This window comes from Mytilus galloprovincialis, chromosome 9 (assembly GCF_965363235.1).
Source record: "Mytilus galloprovincialis chromosome 9, xbMytGall1.hap1.1, whole genome shotgun sequence".
Classification (NCBI taxonomy): domain Eukaryota; kingdom Metazoa; phylum Mollusca; class Bivalvia; order Mytilida; family Mytilidae; genus Mytilus; species Mytilus galloprovincialis.
This window is the reverse complement of record NC_134846.1, coordinates 27,145,435-27,171,539: the sequence shown is the minus strand read 5'-3', so window position 1 is coordinate 27,171,539 and position 26,105 is coordinate 27,145,435. Positions and strand designations below refer to the sequence as shown.

The 26,105-nt window shown below is 32.3% G+C and overlaps 1 protein-coding gene across 4 annotated transcripts in view; it reads left to right on the top strand.

Moving 5' to 3' along the window:
- The window catches only part of LOC143044717 (putative E3 ubiquitin-protein ligase HERC4), a 279,500-nt gene that overhangs the window by 207,358 nt on the left and 46,037 nt on the right, over window positions 1-26,105 (top strand). For all 4 annotated transcript variants that reach the window (XM_076216809.1, XM_076216805.1, XM_076216806.1 and 1 more), the window contains 3 exons: window positions 6,205-6,300; window positions 8,949-9,067; window positions 13,232-13,279. In XM_076216809.1, coding sequence (XP_076072924.1) covers window positions 6,205-6,300; window positions 8,949-9,067; window positions 13,232-13,279 — 263 coding nt within the window. The remainder of the gene's footprint in view (window positions 1-6,204; window positions 6,301-8,948; window positions 9,068-13,231; window positions 13,280-26,105) is intronic.

Genomic DNA, 26,105 nt, shown 5'->3' with positions numbered 1-26,105 from the left:
ACATCTGTGGAAAACTATAATTGGGTTCGCAATAGTTGCGTTTGTTCTCTTAAGGTTTATCTAGTAGTTACTGTAGTAGATCAGTTGTGAATATATAAAAAAAGAAGATGTGGTATGATTGCCAATGAAACAACTGTCCACAAGAGACCAAAATGACACAGACATTAACAACTATAGGTCACTGTACGGCCTTCAACAATGAGCAAAGCCCATACCGCATAGTCAGCTATAAAAGGCCAGATATGACAATGTACAACAATTCAAACGAGAAAACTAACGGCCTTATTTATATAAAAAATGAACGAAAAACAAATATGTAACACATAAACAAACGACAACCACTGAATTACAGGCTCCTGAAAACTGTTCACTAAAACGAAATAAAAAAATGATAATATGTCTATACTTAATTTTTTTTATCAAATAAGTGATCTTTGAATTATTGAAAATCCCTGAAATCCTAAATGGGCATTTGAAGAATAAGTATTAAAATTCTCAGTGATGATGTAGAATCACTGGTCATTTTCAGGGATTATATATAATCACTAATTACGAGTTAAGTGATTATGTATAATCCCTGAACAATCAGAGATTCTATATAATCCCGTATTATACAATATCACTGAAACATATACATGCAACCTGAATTTGTAAAATCAGGGAATATGTGGGATCCCTGATTAATCAGGAATTATTTAATATAACTAAAATCAGTCCTTAGTATGTTACAATTTCCTGAATTATACTTATTTTAAGTCTTCTAGTATACCGATCTACTCTTGTAACATGATAATTCAATATTAAAATATTGTCCTTTCATAAATATAAACAAATTAAAGTCTTAATTTGCATGATAAAAAGTAAAAGATAAATATTCTTATAAATTAAGCTTTATAACTATTGATTATACAATTTTTAGAAAAGTTAGTCCCATTTTTTGAACATGACTATTTGAAGTCTTCTCTATAACCTTTTACACTACTGGGTAAATGCCACTGCTGGTAGACGTTTTGTCCCTGAGGGTATCACCAGCACAGTAGTCAGCACTTCAGTATTTACATGAATATCAGTTCATACATGGTCATTTTTATAAATTTCCTGTTTACAAAAGTATGATTTTTTCGAAATAATAAGGACTTTCTAGTCCTAGGCATAGATTACCCTAGTCTTACTTGGCACAACTTTTTGCTCTTCAACTTTGTACTTATTTGGCTTTATAACTATTCTGATCTGAGCGTCACTGATGAGTCTTATGTAGACAAAATGGGGGTCTGGCGTACTAAATTATAAGCCTGGTACCTTCGATAACTATTTACATCACTGGGTCGATGCCACTGCTGGTGGACGTTTTGTCCCCGAGGTTATCACCAGCCCAGTAGTCAGCACTTCAGTATTTACATGAATATAAGTTATATAGTCATTTTTTATAAATTTCCTGTTTACAAAAGTATGAATTTCAAAAAACTAAGGACTTTCTAATCCCAGGCATAGATTACCTTAGCCTTACTTGGCACAACTTTTTGCTCTTCAACTTTGTATTTATTTGGCTGTATAACTATTCTGATCTGAGCGTTACTGATGAGTCTTATGTAGACGAAATGGGAATCTGGCATACTAAAAGAGGGACGAAAGATACCAAAGGGACAGTCAAACTCATAAATCTAAAACAAACTGACAACGCCATGGCTAAAAATGTAAAAGACAAACAGAAAAACAATAGTACACATGACACAACATAGAAAACTAAAGAATAAACAACACGAACCCCACCAAAAACTAGGGGTGATCTCAGGTGCTCTGGAAGGGTAAGCAGATCCTGCTCCACATGTGTCACCCGTCGTGTTGCTTATGTGATTACAAATCCGGTAAATATTCTAATTCGGTAGGTCACATTCATGAAAGGGAAAGGGATTGTAGTTACGACGTAAGGAACATATCCGATATCATTTGTGAAACGGTTATTCCATAACGGTCAACCAACTCGTGATGGCGTCCGTAAAATTTACGAAGGGATGATTTCAACTTCACCATTTGGAACTCTTGGTTTAATAGCTTCCTTGTGAGCAGTAACCCTCTATCAAGAAAATCATGATAGGAAATGCAAGCACGGGAATATCGTATCAATTGGGAGATATATACTCCGTATGCAGGTGCTGCTTGAATTTTGCTACTTAGAAATGGAAAGTTCACAATTGGAAAGCTGAAATCATCTCTTTTGTCGTAAAGTTTTGTTTTCAACCGACCCTCATTGTCAATTTCTAGATGTAAGTCAAGATATGAAGCCGACTTAACTGTATCTGTAGTATCCTTTAATTCCAATTCGATGGGATAAATGCGTTCCACGTAGTCACCAAATTTTGAATTGTTTAGTGAAAGAACGTCATCTATATAGCGGAAAGTAGAGTTAAAGGATATTGCTAACTTCTTATCTTTCTTCCTAAGAAGTTCCTGCATGAAGTCAGCCTAAAATAATAAAGAAACAAGTCGGCAAGTAGAGGGGCACAGTTTGTTCCCATTGGGATGCCGACAGTCTGTTGAAAAACACGTCCTCCGAACGTTACAAATATGTTGTCAATCAAGAAATCAAGCATCTTGATAATATCGGTTTCAGATAAACGAATTAGGTATTGACAATTCACTTGGTAACTCAACATATACCCTCACGACACTTACCAAAGAGGAAATCCTGGATAATCATAGGTCTGTTCTATGTTCCTTTGGAATTTCAACCAAAGATGAAGAACTGGATCTTCCATCACTGTATTGGATACCTAAACTACAAAAGTGTCCTTACAAACAACGGTATATTGCTGGGTCTTCCAAGTGCTCCACGAAACCTCTTTCTAAATTATTAACATCTATTTTATCAGCAATCAAGATGCTTGATTTCTTGATTGACAACATATTTGTTACGTTCGGAGGACGTGTTTTTCAACAGACTGTTGGCATTCCAATGGGAACAAACTGTGCCCCTCTACTCGCCGACTTGTTTCTTTATTATTATGAGGCTGACTTCATGCAGGAACTTCTTAGGAAGAAAGATAAGAAGTTAGCAATATCCTTTAACTCTACTTTCCGCTATATAGATGATGTTCTTTCACTAAACAATTCAAAATTTGGTGACTATGTGAAACGCATCTATCCAATCGAACTAGAGATAGAGGATACTACAGATACAGTTAAGTCGGCTTCATATCTTGACTTACATCTAGAAATTGACAATGAGGGTCGGTTGAAAACAAAACTTTACGACAAAAGAGATGATTTCAGCTTTCCAATTGTGAACTTTCCATTTCTAAGTAGCAACATTCCAGCAGCACCTGCATACGGGGTATATATCTCCCAATTGATACGATATTCCCGTGCTTGCATTTCCTATCATGATTTTCTTGATAGAGGTTTGCTGCTCACAAGGAAGCTATTAAACCAAGAGTTCCAAATGGTGAAGTTGAAATCATCCCTTCGTAAATTTTACGGACGCCAACACGAGTTGGTTGACCGTTATGGAATAACCGTTTCACAAATGATATTGGATATGTTCCTTACGTCGTAACTACAATCCCCTTCCCTTTCATGAATATGACCTACCGAATTAGACTATTTACCGGATTTGTAATCACTTAAGGGCATACGATACAGTTACAGGGAAGGTAATGACGTTGCTAACGTAAAATGTTATTTTCGCGACGTCAAACTATGACATATCGGGAAAAGATGCATTTTTCGACTGATTTTTATCATTCAAACTGATTTAATTTGAAAACGAATGCATGGACCACTATTTTTTAAAACAGCAATTTGTTTCATTTTGCAAGGAGATTATGTGACCCAAATTTTATAAAACTGTAAATAGCGCAATTTTTTTAATTTTGATAAACATGCAGCAAAAAAATGACGTTTTTTCCTCTATTCATGAACATTTGATAAATATAGAGTTATTTCGGATAAAAATTGAATACTTTTTAATGATACCTATAAAATACAGAAAATACCGATTATTTAACAAAAAACAATTTGTGTTTATCTTTTAAATCAAAAAAGTTATGTCTTTCTTTCGAAAAAGAAAATACGGACACAATTCTGAATTTTGAGCAAATATACAAAATTTCGACCTCATTTTACTCAAAAAGTAGCACATGAAGGTATATTTTTTATTACATATTTGATTTGATCAGGTAAAAAAATAGCCTATATGCAAATTTTCATCAACTTGTAAATACAGGTTCAAAACTGTATCGTATGCCCTTAAGCAACACGACGGGTGCCACATGTGGAGCAGGATCTGCTTACCCTTCCGGAGCACCTGAGATCACCCCTAGTTTTTGGTGGGGTTCGTGTTGTTTATTCTTTAGTTTTCTATGTTGTGTCGTGTGTACTATTGTTTTTCTGTTTGTCTTTTTTATTTTTAGCCATGGCGTTGTCAGTTTGTTTTAGATTTATGAGTTTGACTGTCCCTTTGGTATCTTTCGTCCCTCTTTTATAGTCAATTTTTAACCATTTTTCATAAATCTTAGTTATCTTTTACAAAAATCTTCTCCTCTGAAACTACTGGGCCAAATTGAACTAAACTTGGCCACAACCATCATTGGGGTATCTAGTTTGAAAATTGTCTCCGGTGACCTGACCAACCAACCAAAATGGCCGCCGTTACTTAAAATAGAACATAGGGGTCAAATGCAGTTTTTGGCTTATATCTCAAAAACTAAAGCATTTAAAGCAAATCTGACACGAGGTAAAAATGTTCATTAGGTCAATTTCTATCAGCCCTGAAATTTTCAGATGAATCAAACAACCCATTGTTGGGTTGCTGCCACTTAATTGGTAATTTTAAGGAAATTTTGCAGTTTTTGGTCATTATCTTGAATAACTGTACAGTAAACAGCAAAAATGATCAGCAAAGTAAGATCTACAAATAAGTTTATATGACCAAAATTGTCAATTGACCCCTTAAGGGGTTATTGTCCTTTAATGACAATTTTTCACAATTTGTTCATCATATTTGCTAACTTTAAAAAATCTTCTCCTCTAAAACTAATCAACCAAATTCAACCAAACTTCATTTGAATGATCAGTAGGGTGTATCAAATAAAGTTTGTGTTTTATTTTCTATTTCGTCAAAAAACATGGCCGAAGGCATTGTTTACCAGGTGAGCGATTCAGGCTCTTGAGAGCCTCTTGTTTCTCTTTTAGATAAATAATTAAAACTGCTCTTGCCTTCCGCCAATCAGTTCTCTTTATTTTTAGCTTCGTTTCCGCCTTCAGCCTTGAAGCCAGACTGCCCAACACAGTCTGTGCAGGGTGATTTATAATAATATTGACGTGCTCTATCCTCGTGCTTCTCACGAGGTCCCCTATGGTTACCTCAACAACCAATCAGCCAATCAGAAACTGATTTCTACGGGAAACGTCAAATTTCCGTTTTCCTACCTGAACAGACTTTTGTAAATATGTCTTTATTCCGTATTTTACGTCGTCGTAAAATTTGACATGGAGAGAAATTTAAGCATATCTCGTTTATTATGATACGAGTTTTATATTAGTGATCAGCCGCATGAAACAGCTATGAAGATTGTGCCGTCTAGATTTCTATTTGAACAACGTCAGTTTGTTATCAACTCTAGACTGCATATTTGTATATTCAGCTGTCACCTTCTATTAAAATTGTTATGAAGTTATTCCTTGGATTATGTGCGACGATTATTGCATCCAGATTGTCTACCTTGTTCTAGACAGTGTTTGTTTACGTCACATTCCAAAGAATGACAATGACATAGATGTGTGTAAAATTACAATACACATCTTTAAACGTTATAACAAAACCGATGTTACTATGAATTTCTACAACTTCAACAATATATATATATATATACAAGACTACATATTCTTTATCAACTTTGAACCTTACGACTCTTCGTGTAACAAAATAAATATAAAAACAGCCTCGCTGTTCAAGTTTGTTTTTGTCTTTTTCTAAACAAGATAGTTTTTGTAAGACCTCTTCAGGTTCCTGTGCGTACAATAATTTTTCATATAGACATTCTGCGTAAGGTACATGAGTCATGACCGTGACAATATGTTGTCACCTGATTCCCCTCTATTTATAAATCAATTGAAAAGGGCTTAACAATCAGATCAATACAAGGCACAAAAGCTAAAGACACAAATTAAATTACACAACGTTTACCATTTATTTTCTAATTTCAGGAGTTTTTTCTTCTTTTATTGAGAGAAATTTTGGATCCTAAATATGGAATGTTTAAATTTTATGAAGAATCGAGAGTGGATTGGTTTAACTCGGATGTAAGTACATGCATTTTTTTTTTGCACATTGAAAAAGTTTTTAATTTATTGAAGTTTGTTTTAGTTGATAAGAAAAGATATCAAAATGTTTATTCAGCTGTATTGAAGAAATATTTGCAAGATCAAATGTCTGAATTTTCAAAAATATAAATTTTAATTAATACTACTTGAATGAATTCAGATATGTTCCTAATGTCATAACTACAATCCCCTTCGCTTTTCAACAATGTGACCTACAGAATTAGACTTTTTACAGGATTTGTAATTACATGAGCAACACGACGGGTGCCACAAGTGTAGCAGGATCTCCTTACCCTTCTGAAGCAGTCCTGAGATCACTCCCTGTTTTTGGTGGGGTTCGTGTTGCCTGGTCTTTATTTTTCTGTGTTGTGTCTTGTGTACTGTTGTTTGTCTGCTTCAGCTTGTCTTTCTTTTTTTGGCCATGGCGTTGTCAGTTTGTTTTCGATCTATGAGTTTGACTGTCCCTTTGGTATCTTTCGCCCCATTTTTTAACTAAACAAACATTTTTAAATTCATTTCTGGAAAAAAAAGGATTTATTAAGATTAAATTGCATAACAAACATTGACACTAACAAACAAAGACATACAAGTTAAATGTATTGCTGTTTAAAAACAAAAACTGTTTGAAAAACACATAAGGGATAAAAAAAAATACAAAACTGTTATGAGTAAAAAATACAAAAGTATTGATCAAGGAAACAACCAACCTGAATAATTATAATTTAATTAAACATTTTCCAAACGTTATGATAATGAAATAATATAATATCAATATCAATCCCTCCACAAAATAAAATATAATCCGTAGGCCACATGAACTATTTGTATAAAGCTTAATATATTGCAGAGGGTAAACATGACTTGTATGCTACATATTTTGTAATTAGATGCCTGTCATATTGCCATTTTCCTTGACCTCATTTTTATGAGTAAACGGATAACTATTTTTGGTATATGTCCGTCAGGAAAGAGTTACATAATCTCTACCTCATTTCATGGAACAGATATCAATGTTCAAATATCGTAATAAGGTCCATTTCTCAGATAAAATAAGCAGTAGTTCAGCTAACTTAATGTATTGTATGTAATAATAGTTATATGTACATGACAGCTTTACAGATTCATCCGACTTGTCCACAGTTTTATGAGTTAATGCTGATTTTAAGCATCTGCACATCTTATTTCAATGGAGATCATCTGTTTCTGTCTCTTCATTCGTGGTCCATCGAATTTGAAGGTTTTGCATAATTTACTTGTTTAAGCATGTAATACGATCTGCTTTAAGAGACACTACTTATTTTTTTAGTAATGATAGTATTTGCATTAACAATAAAATTGAGAATGGAAATTGGGAATGTGTCAATGTGACAAACCCTACCAAAGCTGAATAGGTCTTCAACACAGTGAGAAAATCCTGCAACCGAAGGCGCGCTTCAGCTTGCCCCTGAACAAAATGTGTATTAGTTTGATCAAAATAGACATCACAATAAGCCCCATAACATATAAATGAACTTAAATTAAAAAAAATGATACAAGACTCACAAAGGCCAGAGGTTCCTGAATTGGGACAGGCCCAAAATGTGGCAGGGTTAATTTTGTTTTATGATATCTCCCCCCTCCGCCGATGCATCTTGCCAATGTTGAATAAACAAATATACACCTATATGCACTGTTAAACTAAGAAAAAAAAAATCCTAGTCAGATGTTAGAATAGGTAACAGAAGAAACTAAGCGAAATGACAATGATACATAAGTTAACAAAGGAGAACTAGTTAATGACATGCAGCTTAACACCTCAATTGAATTGATTGAAAGATTGTATCTTCATCATATGAAAATCAGGCACAATCCCTCCTGTTTGGTATTTAGTAGTATACCATCATAAAATGTATGAGAAAAACATAACCTATATCATGTAACAGTAAACAGCTGGATTTAGAAATAAAGGTGTTATTAACGATACAAAACTATGTGTGAATCAATTTAAATTCCCTAAAGGCCATCTTTAATGACCTGACAACATTGTATTTACTATATCCCTTCTGAATAAGTGTGTTTAAAGGTTTGGTTAGCTTGTGAGGTATTACTGACGATATTGTTGTGCTTTGTATAGAATATTACCATTAAAGATTGAATTTGAAATACCTGAGTGTATAAGATAAATGCACGTTGATTTTTATACACGAATGATGTCCTTGTGCCTATTATTAAATTAAGTAACTGTTTTGACGAGTTTGTGATAACGAAAATCTCCTTTGAGGGCCTTTCACATTCCAAGAAGTTGTCAATTTTATTAACACCTGTCAGCATATTTTGATTCATCCAGATAGATTAAAAGGTTATGATCCATAAAATCATCCAATGATCTTTTCAGATCACCGGCAACCACACGTTGATTAATTTTTTTTTTAAATGGGTTTGGAAAGGGATAAATTTCCATATAATTAGAGAAAATCATATACGTAGTTACACACATGAGTGAATCAAGAAAGTAACAAAGAATACAAATAATCCTGCTGATAATGAATAAAAAGGGGGGGGGGGAGATTAATACAACTTTTTGATGTACTCAGTTAGCAAAAATTAAAGAGTTTGACACTGATATTTTACAATTATGAATATTTCAGTCATTTGAAGAACCAGTGATGTTTTATCTGATCGGGTGTCTTTGTGGATTAGCAATATACAACTCAACCATTATTGTGTTGAACTTTCCCTTGGCATTATACAAGAAATTACTGAAGAGGTAACTTAGTCTTTATATAAACATGTATATGGATGTATACAAATGTGAGTAGATCGGTTTAAAATAGTATTGTGCTGGACATCAATTGGTGTCTTTTGCCTGGGAGAAGTAACAGTCAACCTCAAACAACTAAAAGATGCAATTGCTTGTCCAATTGTAACAAGAGTGCACACGCTGAAATGTCCTGCCTTCTTTACTAATCATTCATATTATATGATAGTCCTTAATATAAAGCTTTACCATAACTATCCCATAAACTTAACATGATCCAAAAAAAATGTGGTCAAGGTCATATAAACTAAACAAGAAATATATGCACACCTAACAATCAATTAATGCACTAAATATAGTTGACCTTCTGCTTATAGTTTCTAAGAAACAGACTTAACCAAGAAAACTAAGCATTGACCATGAAAATGAAGTCAAGGTCAAATGAACCATGCCAGTCATACATGTACAGCTTATGATTCTTCCATTCAACAAATTAACAAATATAGTTCACCTATTGCTTATATTGCTTTAAGAAAAACAGAGCTAAATACAAAAACCTAACACTGAGCATTGTACCCTGAAAATGAGGTCAATGTCAAGTAAAATCTGCGGAAATGACATGTACATCATAAAATATGTCCATACACCAAATATAGTTGACCTTTTGCATATAGTATTAGAAAAAAAAACAAAAACTCAAAAACTTAACTCTGACCACTGAACCATGAAATGAGGTCAAGGTCAGATGACACCTGTCAGCTAGACATGTACACCTTATAATCATTCCGTACAACAAGTATAGTAGTCTATTGTATACAGTGTAGGAAAAACAGACCAAAGCACAAAAACTTAACTATAACCACTGAACCATGAAAATGAGGTCAAGGTCAGATGACACCTATGAGTTGGACATGTACACCTTACAGTCCTTGCGTACACCGAATATACTATACATATTGCATATAGTATCCAAGATATGGACTTGACCACCAAAACTTAACCTTGTTCACTGATCCATGAAATCAGGTCAAGGTCAAGTGAAAACTATCTGATAGGCATCAGGATCTTGCAAGGTACGCACATACCAAATATAGTTATCCTGCTACTCATAATAAGAGAGAAATTTACATTTCAAGTAGTCACTGAACCATGAAAATAACCCTTGTTTATCTTACCCTTCATCTGTTCTTCTGTATTCCAAAGTCAATGCTAATTTTGATCTTTTTCATATTACCTTTTGATATTTAGCTGATTTTCAGCTAGCCTGGCAATACATTGGTTATTATAAGACCGCAAATATTGAAAAAAAATTTGGTCGTATATTGGTATCACGTTGGCGTCGTCATCTGCGTCGTCGTCGTTGTCCGAATACTTTTGGTTTTCGCATTACAACTTTAGTTTAAGTAACTAGAAATCTATGAAATTTTGACACAAGGTTTATGGCCATAAAAGGACGGTTGGGATTGATTTCTGGAGTTTTGGTCCCAACGAATTAGGGGCCAAAAGGGGCCAAAATAAAACTTTGTTTGATTTCATCAAAAATTGAATAATTGGGGTTCTTTGATTTGCCAAATCTAACCGTGTATTTAGATTCTTAATTTTTGGTCCCGTTTTCAAATTGATCTTCATTAAGGTCCAAAGGGTCCAAAACTAAACTTAGTTTGATTTTAACAAAAATTGAATTCTTGTGTTTCTTTGATATGCTGAATCTAAACATGTACTTAATTTTTTTTATTATGGGCCCAGTTTTTAAGTTGGTCCAAATCGGGGTCCAAAATTAAACTTTGTTCGATTTCAACAAAAATTCAATATATGGGGTTCTTCAATATGCTGATTTGGATTTTGGATATTGGAATACCACAAAGAGATGGCAAGAATTGTCTTTGGGAGTTATGGCTCAAACTGTTAAGGAATAAGGTGCAAAAAAGGGTTTCCATGTTAATGGACAATTACTTAATTACAAAACATAATTTAAAAGCTGTGTAAGGTTGGTAATTGAAACTCATTTTAATATCTCACCTAAACTGCTCTTAAATTATGTATATTGGAAATTTGCCAAAAACTTTATTATTAATAAATTCCATTGAAAATTTGTCAAAAACTTTAGGTTAATGAACTTCATTGGAAATTTGCTAATATAAAATGTTGCATTGGAGATATCTTTCTTTGTCCAGAATAATAGGTAAATTAATTTAAATCATGATTGTATGACATTTTATATTTTATAATGAGTAGTTATTGTTGACAACTCCATAAGAAATTTGAATTGAGATCATTTTTGGAATAAGGGAAAGAGGGGGGGGGGAATTGGTGGGGTTCAATTTTTCTTATTTCAGATTTCAGAAATGAAAAAGAAAATTTCTTCAAATATCAAAGGATTAATATTCAACAGCATACTGAATTGCTCAAAAGCAAAGAAAAAACATTTTAAGATTATTAGACCACATTCATTCTGTGTCAGAAACCTATGCTGTGTCAACTATTTAATCACAATCCAAATTCAGAGCTGTATCCAGTTTGAATGTTGTGTCCATACTAGCCCCAACCGTTCAGGGTTCGACCTCTGTGGTCGTATAGAGCTGCACCCTGCAGAGCATCTGGTTATGTTCTTACTTAGACAATAATTGCATCAACAGTTGTTTCGGATAATGTACCATTTTGTTGTTTCAACGCTAAACATGCAAAAATATTTCATAAAGGCAGAAACCTAGTTGAAATTAAACCCCAAAAAAAATGGAACTCTTTGTTACAGGAGGTAAAAAAAGTCAATAATTTCATATACAGAGAAAGTCGAGAACACCTTTTAAGGTTCCGGCGTGTAGGCTATTCTATCTTCAAAACGGACAAAACAAATATATTTGATACATCATCTGCCTTCAGATTCTATTATTTTTTTATATATTTCGGCTGTAGGTTGATACAAAATCATTACAGTACTAAAAGATGAAATGCAAAGGTCAAGTGAAATACCTTTATAATAAGTCATTAGAACAGAGTGGGCATGTTCAAATAACCTTTTTTTTTATTAAAAAGACTTGACGACAAACTTTTCTAGTGGATCTTAAAAATGCCTATCTTCAAAAAATCTTCATAGTTTGTTTGTGATACATGTAGCTAGAGTAATTAGTCTTCAAAATCTGATAATATTAAGTATTCCCTTCCACAAAATATTTTATTAGAAATTCAAACCGAATTTTCGAAGTAAAAATGTGTTATTGATAAGGGTATGTACGGCTCGTGCAGCTGCCAAACAGTCCTTTCATTTAAATAAATGATAAAAATCTAAATAGACATATTAGAATCACAAAAAAAATATCAACAATGAATTATAATAGGAAGTCAAATGTTGTCGATAACTCTTTTTAGATGAGGATTTTTGTACATGCTCTTTTGTATTTCAAACAAAAACTAAGGAAGATAGAGAGAAACTTAACAGACTAAATGGGCAGCAATAAATGATCAACAAAAAAGAGATTGTCATGAATTTTATTCTGGTGTACAATGTTGGAAAGTGTCATTTGTTGAATATACACAAAGACCACGGTGAGCGACACATGCTCTTTAGAGTGTAGCGGAGTTGCTTCCCCTCCTGAGTACAGGTAGAACATAGAAAGCCAGTATTAATCAACTGAGCTAGGGAATCGATTCTTTGGCTCAGTGGGTTAATGCACTGACTGTCAAGCAGGCGACCGGGGTTCGAATCCCGGTGGTGATGATATACATTTGTAGTGTAGATACATGCTCTCTGGTTACAAGAGCCTCTACATTCTGTGTACATATATTTTAGAGCCTTTACATTCTGTGTACATTTATTTTATAGACCACATAGATTTGAAGAGACAAAAAATGAATGGTTAGAAATTATTATCAAATAGTTCAGGGATTTATATCACTGCAGCAGATATGTTTTAAAAGATTCAAACTATTTTAAAATGATTTTCATTGGATAGTTGACATTTGATAAGGCAAATGTATTAATACAGGGCATACTATAGTATATCAAGTTGAATATTCTTGACAGGTATCTGAGGACATAAGATGAGGATGTGCATATCCACAATATTTTTTTATCAGTTTACTTTTGTAGAGATGCAAGTCCGGAATAACCCTTACCAATATGGTGTGTTTTTTTTTTTATTAAAATACATTTTCTGACAAACTATTTTATTTCAGGTCACCTGATGTCGAAGATTTAAAAGAAGTTATGCCACAATTAGGAAGGTAGATTATATCACAATTAACGATTGTAGTTATGATTGAGTTAATGAAATCTTTTTTTTTTAATCATGCTAATAAGTATAACATGAGAAGATTCAAGTTGTATTGATGAGTAGCTTAATTTAATATTTTGTTTAGCTCAAATTGTCTGAAGGGCTAGTGTAAGCCATTGCTATTACATATCATCAAGGATCAAGAATTTTTTTTACCTTATTTCGGTCATTTTCATATAACTTAAAAGTTTGTGCCCCGTTTCAAAAAAAGATTGTCAAATCTCAGTAATGCATGAGTATGCTCATACTCATAGCATCAACAAATTTGTTTCACTGTTGCAACGCATTTACTTCATGATTTATCCTACCATTTTCCTAAAATTGATCAAGAGCAATTAAGGGAAGGCAACAGTTTAAAAATAAAATGATTTTAATGACTCAAAACGATAATTTTCTCAGTCATCGCTTATGTGTTTCTCGATTCTGAAGTCAAATTCAAACTTGATGTAATGCGACAATACTAAAACGAACAATTCCGGACTCATTTCCGGGATGAGTTTTGTTTATCAAATTCACAGGAAATCATCGGCTTTTTAATATTTTACCTTTAATAGTGTAAGAATATTAATGAAAATAGTTGCACTTGCTTTTTATTTAGCATGAAATCATTTTAAATTGTTTCAGAATTAATGATTACATGTCTAATCTGCGGAAGAGAATTTCAAGCATGCTTATTACAAAGTAAACAAAGCATGTGTTAGTAGTGGGGGCATTATAATTTTCTGATTTGTTCTTCCGTTCGTGCATTCGTTTGTCCGCCCGTTCGTCTGTGCGTCTGTTCTTTTCAGGTTAAAGTTTTTGGTCAAGGTCGTTTTTGATGAAGCTGAAGTCCAATCAACTTGAAACTTAGTACACATGTTCCTTATGATATGATCTTTCTTATTTTAAAACCAAATTAGACTGTTCACCCCATTTTCATGGTCCACTGAACATAGAAATTCAAAGTGTGAGTTTCAGGTTAAAGTTTTTGGTCAAGGTAGTTTTTGAGGAAGTTAAAGTCCAATCAACTTGAAACTTAGTACATATGTTCCCTATTGGTTGTCTTTTTACTTTTAAGGCCAAATTAGATTTTTCACCCAATTTCACGGTCCATTGAACATGGAAAATGATAATGTGGAGTGGGGCATCCGTGTACTTTGGACACATTCTTGTTTCTACGTAAATTTAATCAAGTTTTAATTTAATTTAAATCAGAATAGACAGTTGTCTTAATAGCTAAAAAATAATTAAATAATGAAGACAGGTGTTTGGGAATTTTCATCTCTTTGTATTATTAGATCTGAGCTTGTGATTAATAGTCAGGTGTGAATTGTAAAAACACAGGTAAAGAGATTAGCGATCATCATTAGCCAATATTTCCCGGAGACAATAATATACATGTAGTTATAAGGAGGGCCCTCAGGATTATAACACTATACTGGAGTGGCAGTTTTATTACAGGAAATCAATACAAAACAAAAACAAGTTGAAAATGACTATTTAGAAACTGGATCTCAAAGAAATGACTGAAAATTTTTGTTAGAAAATGAAATATGTCCAAATCCCAATTCCTCGTTTAGGACAAACCCTTTCAGTTTAGGACAAGTCTGGCATAAAAAAAAACCAAAAAAACCACAAAAATACTGAACTAAGAGGAAAATCAATTCGGAAAGTCTATAATCACATGGCAAAATCAAATAACAAAACGCATCAAAAACGAATGGACAAGAACTGTCATATTCCTGACTTGGTACAGGCATTTTCAAATGTAGAAAATGGGACCTCAATGGGACCGTTTCCGGACCCTTGCTAAACATCCATAATTTGTCGTTTTCTTCAGGTAACTTTTACAAAAACCTACCACAACAGTGCAACTATATATTTGGTCAAATGGAACCAAACTTGGCTTCAATCATTTGAGCATCTAGTTTAAAAAGGTTTTCAGTAATATGCCTGCAAATCAACATGGCTAAATGGCTAACAGTTAAATTTTGGGATAAAAATGTAATGATCACAATTTAGCACTGTATATTTTATGTAACAAGTTAATTTGAGTATGTTCGCAACAAATTGCATGTTTAAATTACTTTTGAGCTCACTTGGCCCAATCGGCCAAGTAAGCTTTTTTCATAACCCATCGTCTGTCATTGTCAATTTTCTCCTCATCAACTATTTGGCTAAAGTTAACCAAACTTGGCCACAATCATCAATAAGGTATCTAAAATGAATGTTGGACAGAAAGTCACAGATAAAAGGTCACGTTAACCAAACTTGGCCACATTCATCAATAAGGTATCTAGAATGAATGTAGGACAAAAAGTCACACACAAAAGGTCACGGACAAACAGTCACAGGACAAAAAGTCACCATTCATTTTTATACGAACGCAAAAATTGAAAAAAATTTGGTCGTATATTGGTATCACGTTGGCGTTGTCGTCTGCGTCGTTGTCGTCGTCGTCGTAGTCCGAAGACATTTGGTTTTCGCACTATGACTTTAGTATAAGTCAATAGAAATCTATGAAATTTTTACACAAGGTTTATGACCACAAAAGGAAGGTTTGGATTGATTTTTGGAGTTTTGGTCCCAACAGTTTAGGAATTAGGGGCCAAAAAGGGGCCCAAATAAGCATTTTTCTTGGTTTTCGCACCATAACTTAAGTATGAGTAAATAGAAATCTATGAAATTTAAACATAAGGTTACGGACCATAAAAGGAAGGTTGGGATTGATTTTGGGAGTTTTGGTCCCTACAGTTAAGCAATAAAGGGCCCAAAGGGTCCCAAATTAAACTTTGTTTGATTTCATCAAAAAATGAATAATTGGGGTTATTTGATATGCCGAATCTAACTGTGTATGTAGATTCTTAATTTTTGGTCCCGTTTTCAAATTGGTCTAGATCTACATTAAGGTCCGAAGGGTCCAAAATTAAACTTAGTTTGATTTTAACAAAAATTGAATCCTTGGGGTTCTTTGATATGCTGAATCTAAAAATGTACTTAGAATTTTGATTATTGGCCTTGTTTTCAAGTTGGTCCAAATCGGGGTCCAAAATTAAACTTTGTTTGATTTAATCAAAAATTGAATAATTGGGGTTCTTTGATATGCCAAATATAACTGTGTATGTAGATTCTAAATAAATGGTCCTGTTTACAAATTGATCTACATTAAAGTCCAAAGGGTCCAAAATTAAACTAAGTTTGATTTTAACAAAAATTGAATTCTTGGGCTTCTTTGCTATGCTGAATCTAAACATGTACTTAGACTTTTGATTATGGGCCAAGTTTTCAAGTTGGTCCAAATCCGGATCCAAAATTATTATATTAAGTATTGTGCAATAGCAAGAAATTTTTAATTGCACGGTATTCAGCAATAGCAAGAAATCTTTAATTGCACAGTATTGTGCAATAGCAAGAAATCTTCAACAGTATTGTGCAATAGCAAGTATTTTCAATTGCACAGTATTGCGCAATAGCAAGAAATATCTAATTGCACAATATTGCGCAATAGCAAGAAATTTTCAATTGGAGTTATCTTTCTTTGTCCAGAATAGTAGTTGAATCAACGTAAATCATTGTTTTATACAATATACAATGTATATTCACTTTTACTACCAACTGATAAATTAAACCACTGATAACAAGCTTTTTTTTTACATTTTAATACTTTATGATGTATTTAAATGAGTAGTTATTGTTGTAAACTCCATTAGAAATTTGAATTGAGATCAGTTTTGGAATAAGGGAAAGGATGATGTGAAAAAAAAAGTGGGGGGGGGGGGTAATTTTTTCTCATTTCAGATTTCATAAATAAAAAGAAAATTTCTTCAAAACATTTTTTTGAGAGGATTAATATTCAACAGCAAAGGGAATTGCTCAAAGGCAAAAAAAAAATTTCAAGTTCATTAGACCACATTCATTCTGTGTTAGAAACCTATGCTGTGTCAACTACTTAATCACAATCCAAATTAAGAGCTGAATCCGGCTTGAATGTTGTGTCCATACTTGCCCCAACCGTTCAGGGTTCAAGCTCTGCGGTAGTATAAAGCTGCGTCCTGCAGAGCATCTGGTTGTAGTTTCTGGACATTAATTTGTATAAGTGTATGGATCTCTCTGAAATTGTACCACAAGGTTCACTACCACAAAGGGAAGACTTGGATTGAGTTTATGGAAATTTGCCCCAAACATGCAGGAATTAGAGGCCGTAAAGGAAAAAAAAGCATTTTTCTAGTTTCCAGACAGTTACTTGTGTTTAAGTGAATGATCTAACTAAAATTATACTACAAGGTTCTATACATCAAATAGAATGCTGAAATTGAGTTTGAGGGGTTTTGCTCCAAAGACTTAAATTAATTTTAATTTTTTGAGTGGTACATATTTTTTTTCTTCAAAATTTTCAAAATTTCAAATCTTTTGAAAAGCTTCAAGAAGAAATCTTCAAATGGACAGTATTGCTCAATCAATTTTTAAGATCCTTAACCACATTTTTTTTTGTGTCAGAAACCTATATTCTGTCAAAAATTTGATCATTATCCGAAATTTAGATAGGATCAGACTTGAATATTTTGTTCAAATTTGCCCGAACTGTTTAGGGTTTGCCCTCTGCATTCGTATCAGGCTGCGCTCGTTGAAACATTTTATTGTTTATTATCTTGAATATGATTATAGATAAAGATAATCTGCAAACAACAATAATGTTCAACAAAGTAATATATACAAATCCAACAACATGACCAAAATGGTAATCCGTCACAAAAATATTCTCCTTACACTACTGAGTCAAATTTCATCAAACTTAGCCACAATCATCATTAAGCTTACTAGTTTAAAAATGTGTCTGTTGACCCTGCCAACCAAACAACATAGCCAACATGGATATAAATAGAATAAAGGGGCAATATGCGAGTTTTGTCTATTATTTTGTGAACTATTATAATTAAAGAAAATCTGAAAGGAGCAAAAAAAATTATCAAAATGAAAACCTTATCCAATTGTCTATATACATATAACCTGTCCGACTAATTCTTATAGGTAGTTATTGCCCATGAATGACAAATTTTAGCATTTGTTTTTCATATTTGCCCTTTATCATGAAAACCAAAATTTAGATAGATACATATTTTTTTTACAATGCATTTTTATTATGATTGATAGTTAGACACTTTAAATCACAAAAATTATCAGAAAGTCAACATCTTTTAAAAAGTACATTTGGGGATATAGTTTGTAGTCTGTCCTTCTTCATCTTATAGGAGGGATTGCCCGTAAATGAGGATTTGTCACCCTCTGTCATGTTTTGAGCAAAAACTTAGAGAAGATTGAGAGAAAATAAAAACACTAAATGATCAGTTATAAATAAAAAAACAATTTGTTAAGAAGGCTATTCTCGTCTATAATGTTGGAAAATGTCCTTTTATGTTATGCACTGTTCTTTTAAGTTATGCACTGTCCTTTTAAGTTATGCACACAAGGACCAAGTTTAGCGACACAGGCTCTTTAGAGCTAGTCTCTAGTTTTTATACGACCGCAAAAATTTTAATTTTTTGGTCGTATATTGCTATCACGTTGGCGTCGTCGTCTGCGTCGTCGTCGTCGTCCGAATACTTTTAGTTTTCGCACTCTAACTTTAGTAAAAGTGAATAGAAAGCAATGAAATTTCAACACAAGGTTTATAACCACAAAAGGAAGGTTGGGATTGATTTTGGGAGTTTTGGTCCCAACATTTTAGGAATTAGGGGCCGAAAAGGGCCCAAATAAGCATTTTCTTGGTTTTCGCACTATAACTTTAGTTTAAGTGAATAGAAATCTATGAAATTTTGACATAAGGTTTATGACCACAAAAGGAAGGTTGGGATTGATTTTGGGAGTTTTGGTTCCAACAGTTTAGGAAATAAGGGCCAAAAAAGGGCCAAAATAAGCATTATTCTTGATTTTCGCACAATAATTTAGTATAAGTAAATAGAAATCAATGAAGGTTGGGATTGATTTTTGGAGTTGAGGTCACAACAGTTTATGAATTAGGGGCCAAAAAGGGGCCCAAATAAGCATTATTCTTGGTTTTCGCACCATAACTTTAGTATAAGTAAATAGAAATCTATGAAATTTAAACACAAGGTTTATGACCATAAAAGGAAGGTTGGGTTTGATTTTGGGAGTTTTGGTCCTAACAGTTTAGGAATAAGGGGCCCAAAGGGTCCAAAATTGAACTTTGTGTGATTTCATCAAAAATTGAATAATTGGGGTTCTTTGATATGCCGAATCTAACTATGTATGTAGATTCTTAATTTTTGGTCCTGTTTTGAAATTGGTCTACATTAAGGTCCAAAGGGTTCAAAATTAAACTTAGTTTGATTTTAACAAAAATTGAATCCTTGTGGTTCTTTGATATGCTGAATTTAAAAATGTACTTAGATTTTTAATTATTGGCCTAGTTTTCAAGTTGGTCCAAATGGGGGTCCAAAATTAAACTTTGTTTGATTTCATCAAAAATTGAATAAATGGGTTCTTTGATATGCCAAATCTAACTGTGTATGTAGATTCTTAATTTTTGGTCCAGTTTTCAAATTAATCTACATTAAGGTCCAAAGGGTCCAAAATTAAACTAAGTTTGATTTTAACAAAAATTAAATTCTTGGGCTTATTTGATATGCTTTATCTAAATATGTACTTTGATTTTTGATTATGGGCCCAGTTTTCAAGTTGGTCCAAATCAGGATTCCATATCAAGTATTGGGCAATAGCAAGACATTTTCAATTGCACAGTATTGCACAATAGCAAGAAATATCTAATTGCACAATATTGCGCAATAGCAAGAAATTTTCAATTGGAGTTATCTTTCTTTGTATAGAATAGTAGTTGATAATATATGTTGGAAATTTGCCAGACATAAATTTGCCAGACATGACTATGATGTCATTTTCTATTTTTATTTGCCAATAACTTTATGTAAATAACTTCATTGGAAATTTGCCAATATAAAATGTTGCTGATAAAGCTTTTTTTCCTTATCTTATCTAAAATGTTTTTAGATAATGTATGTTGGACATTTGCCAGACATGACTATGATGTCATTTTCTATTTTTATTTGCCAATAACTTTATGTAAATAACTTCATTGGAAATTTGCCAATATAAAATGTTGCTGATGAAGTTTTTTTTATTGTTTTATACCATAAACAATGTATATTCACTTTTACTACCAACCAATCTTTACCATTCAGTGATAACAAGCACTTTATTTTACATTTTAATATTTTATGATGTATTTAAAAGAGTAGTTATTGTTGCAAACTCCATTAGAAATTTGAATTGATATCAGTTTTGAAAAAGGGAAACGGGGATGTGAAATAAAAGGGGGGGTTTAAATTTTTCTCATTTCAGATTTCATAAATAAAAAGAAAATTTCTTCAAACATTTTTTTGAGAGGATTAATATTCAACAGCATAGTGAATTGCTCAAAGGCAAAAAAAAAACTTTTAAGTTCATTAGACCACATTCGTTCTGTGTCAGAAACCTATGCTGTGTCATGATCAACTATTTAATTTTAGATTTAAAAAGTTTGAAGAAGAAATCTTTAATTGATTTGTAAAATCTTGACATTTGTTTTGTGTAAAAAAAAACCCATGTAATGTCAAAAATTTGATCACAATCCAAATTCAGAGCTGTATCACGCTTGAATGTTTTGTCCATACTTGCCCCAACTGTTCAGGGTTCGACCTCTGCGGTCGTATAAAGCTGCGCCCTGCGGAGCACCTGGTTTTTTAATTTAAGCATTTTATTTCTACATACAAACATTTGTTCCTAGAAAAAAAAGTTGACTGATGAAATAATGCCTACCAAAATCATTTATTGTAATCCAACAAAACTTTTCTCTAATTTTGGTACAATGAACTTCGTAAACAGTTTAACCTATCCGGCAAAAAGGGTCAAGTATCTGTTTCAACCATAGTAATAAATATGGAAAGATGAGCCCAATTCGAAAAAAGTAAGTTGATGGTCTGTAAACCTGATTTATATCTTTGAATTATATACTTTCACACTGTGCAAACATTTTCAATATGTTTACTTATAATATTTCATTACTTTACTGAGTTCTCTGGACACTCTATAACTATAAACTCACAAGTGATACTCTGACAAAGGGAAGATGTTATAGTTAATAATATTTATTTACTTTACTGAGTTCTTCTCTGGATACTGTATAACTATAAACTCACAATTGATAATCTGACAAAGGGAAGATGTTATAGTTAATAATATTTCATTCTTTACTAAATTCTTCTCTGGATACTTTATAACTATCAACTCACAAGTGATACTCTGACAAAGGGAAGATGTTATAGTTTATAATAATTATTTACTTTACTGAGTTCTTCTCTGGATACCCTATAACTATAAAATCACAAGTGATACTCTGACAAAGGGAAGATGTTATAGTTAATAATATTTATTTACTTTACTGAGTTCTTTTCTGGATACTGTATAACTATCAACTCACAAATGATACTCCGACAAAGGGAAGATGTTAAAGTTAATAATATTTATTTTCTTTACTGAGTTCTTCTCTGGATACTCTATAAACTAACAAGTGATACTCTGGTGATACTCTGACGAAGGAAATATGTTATAGTTAATAATATTTCATTACTTTTCTAAGTTCTTCTCTGTATACTCTATGACTATAAACTCACAAGTGATACTCGGACAAAGGGAAGATGTTATAGTTAATAATATTTATTTACTTTACTGAGTTCTTCTCTGGATACTCTATAACTATCAACTCAAATGTGATACTCTGACAAAGGGAAGATGTAATAGTTAATAATATTCCATTACTTTACTGAGTACTTCTCTGGATACTCTATAACTATAAACTCGCAAAGTTCTTTTCTCGATACTCTATAACTATAAACTCACAAGTGATACTCTGACAAAGGGAAGATGTTATAGTTAATACTACTTCATTACTTTACTGAGTTCTTCTCTGGATACTCTATAACTATAAACTCACAAGTGATACTCTGACAAAGGGAAGATGTTATAGTTAATAATATTTATTTACTTTACTGAGTTATTCTCTGGATACTGTATAACCATAAACTCACAATTGATGATCTGACAAAGGGAAGATGTTATAGTTAATAATATTTCATTACTTTACTGACTTCTTCTCTGGATACTTTATCAACTCATAAGTGATACTCTGACTAAGGGAAGATGTTATAGTTAATAATATTTCATTACTTTACTGAGTTCTTCTGTAGATACTCTATAACTATAAACTCACAAGTGATACTCTGACAAAGGGAAGATGTTATAGTTAATAATATTTATTTACTTTCCTGAGTTCTTTTCTGGATACTGTATAACTATAAACTCACAAATGATACTCCGACAAAGGGAAGATGTTAAAGTTAATAATATTTATTTACTTTACTGAGTTCTTCTCTGGATACTCTATAAACTAACAAGTGATACTCTGGTGATACTCTGACGAAGGGAATATGTTATAGTTTATAATATTTCATTACTTTTCTAAGTTCTTCTCTGTATACTCTATAACTATAAACTCACAAGTGATACTCGGACAAAGGGAAGATGTTATAGTTAATAATATTTATTTACTTTACTGAGTTCTTCTCTGCATACTCTATAACTATCAACTCACAAGTGATACTCTGACTAAGGTAAGATGTTATAGTTAATAATATTTCATTACTTTACTAAGTTCTTCTCTGGATACTCTATAACTATAAACTCACAAGTGATACTCTGACAAAGGGAAGATGTTATAGTTAATACTACTTCATTACTTTACTGAGTTCTTCTCTGGATACTCTATAACTATAAACTCACAAGTGATACTCTGACAAAGGGAAGATGTTATAATCAATAATATTTATTTACTTTACTGAGTTCTTCTCTGGATACTGTATAACTATAAACTCACAATTGATAATCTGACAAAGGGAAGATGTTATAGTTAATAATATTTCATTACTTTACTGACTTCTTCTCTGGATACTCTATCAACTCATAAGTGATACTCTGACTAAGGGAAGATATTAAAGTTAATACTATTTCATTACTTTACTGAGTTCTTCTCTAGATACTCTATAACTATAAACTCACAAGTGATACTCTGACAAAGGGAAGATGTTATAGTTAATAATATTTATTTACTTTACTGAGTTCTTCTCTGGATACCCTATAACTTTAAACTCACAAGTGATACTCTGACAAAGGAAGATGTTATAGTTTATAATATTTCATTACTTTACTGAGTTCTTCTCTGGATACTCTATCAACTAATAAATGATACTCTGACAAAGGGAAAGTGTTATAGTTAATAATATTTCATTACTTTACTGAGTTCTTCTCTGGATACTCTATAACTATAAACTCACAAGTGATACTCTGACAAAGGAAAGATGTTATAGTTAATAATATTTGATTACTTTGCTGACTTCTTCTCTGGACACTCCATAACTATAAACTCACAAGTGATACTCTGACAAAGGGAAGATGTTATAGTTAATAATATTTATTTACTTTCCTGAGTTCTTCTATGGATACTGTATAACTATTAACTCCTAAGTGATACTCGAACAAAGGGAAGATGTTATAGTTGATAATATTTCATTACTTGACTGAGTACTTCTCTGGATACTCTATAACTATGAACTCACAAGTGATACTCTGACAAAGGGAAGATGTTATAGTTAATAATATTTCATTCTTTACTAAATTCTTCTCTGGATACTCTATAACTATCAACTCACAAGTGATACTCTGACTGAGGTAAGATGTTATAGTTAATAATATTTCATTACTTTACTGAGTTCTTCTCTGGATACTCTATAACTATAAACTCACAAGTGATACTCTGACAAAGGGAAGATAGATGTTATAGTTAATGCTACTTCATTACTTTACTGAGTTCTTCTCTGGATACTCTATAACTATAAACTCACAAGTGATACTCTGACAAAGGGAAGATGTTATAGTTAATAATATTTGATTACTTTGCCGACTTCTTCTCTGGATACTCTATAACTATAAACTCACAAGTGATACTCTGACAAAGGGAAGATGTTATAGTTAATAATATTTATTTACTTTACTGAGTTCTTCTCTGGATACCCTATAACTTTAAACTCACAAGTGATACTCGGACAAAGGGAAGATGTTATAGTTAATAATATTTATTTACTTTACTGAGTTCTTCTCTGGATACTCTATAACTATCAACTCAAATGTGATACTCTGACAAAGGGAAGATGTAATAGTTAATAATATTCCATTACTTTACTGAGTACTTCTCTGGATACTCTATAACTATAAACTCGCAAAGTTCTTTTCTCGATACTCTATAACTATAAACTCACAAGTGATACTCTGACAAAGGGAAGATGTTATAGTTAATACTACTTCATTACTTTACTGAGTTCTTCTCTGGATACTCTATAACTATAAACTCACAAGTGATACTCTGACAAAGGGAAGATGTTATAGTTAATAATATTTATTTACTTTACTGAGTTATTCTCTGGATACTGTATAACCATAAACTCACAATTGATGATCTGACAAAGGGAAGATGTTATAGTTAATAATATTTCATTACTTTACTGACTTCTTCTCTGGATACTTTATCAACTCATAAGTGATACTCTGACTAAGGGAAGATGTTATAGTTAATAATATTTCATTACTTTACTGAGTTCTTCTGTAGATACTCTATACCTATAAACTCACAAGTGATACTCTGACAAAGGGAAGATGTTATAGTTAATAATATTTATTTACTTTCCTGAGTTCTTTTCTGGATACTGTATAACTATAAACTCACAAATGATACTCCGACAAAGGGAAGATGTTAAAGTTAATAATATTTATTTACTTTACTGAGTTCTTCTCTGGATACTCTATAAACTAACAAGTGATACTCTGGTGATACTCTGACGAAGGGAATATGTTATAGTTTATAATATTTCATTACTTTTCTAAGTTCTTCTCTGTATACTCTATAACTATAAACTCACAAGTGATACTCGGACAAAGGGAAGATGTTATAGTTAATAATATTTATTTACTTTACTGAGTTCTTCTCTGCATACTCTATAACTATCAACTCACAAGTGATACTCTGACTAAGGTAAGATGTTATAGTTAATAATATTTCATTACTTTACTAAGTTCTTCTCTGGATACTCTATAACTATAAACTCACAAGTGATACTCTGACAAAGGGAAGATGTTATAGTTAATACTACTTCATTACTTTACTGAGTTCTTCTCTGGATACTCTATAACTATAAACTCACAAGTGATACTCTGACAAAGGGAAGATGTTATAATCAATAATATTTATTTACTTTACTGAGTTCTTCTCTGGATACTGTATAACTATAAACTCACAATTGATAATCTGACAAAGGGAAGATGTTATAGTTAATAATATTTCATTACTTTACTGACTTCTTCTCTGGATACTCTATCAACTCATAAGTGATACTCTGACTAAGGGAAGATATTAAAGTTAATACTATTTCATTACTTTACTGAGTTCTTCTCTAGATACTCTATAACTATAAACTCACAAGTGATACTCTGACAAAGGGAAGATGTTATAGTTAATAATATTTATTTACTTTACTGAGTTCTTCTCTGGATACCCTATAACTTTAAACTCACAAGTGATACTCTGACAAAGGAAGATGTTATAGTTTATAATATTTCATTACTTTACTGAGTTCTTCTCTGGATACTCTATCAACTAATAAATGATACTCTGACAA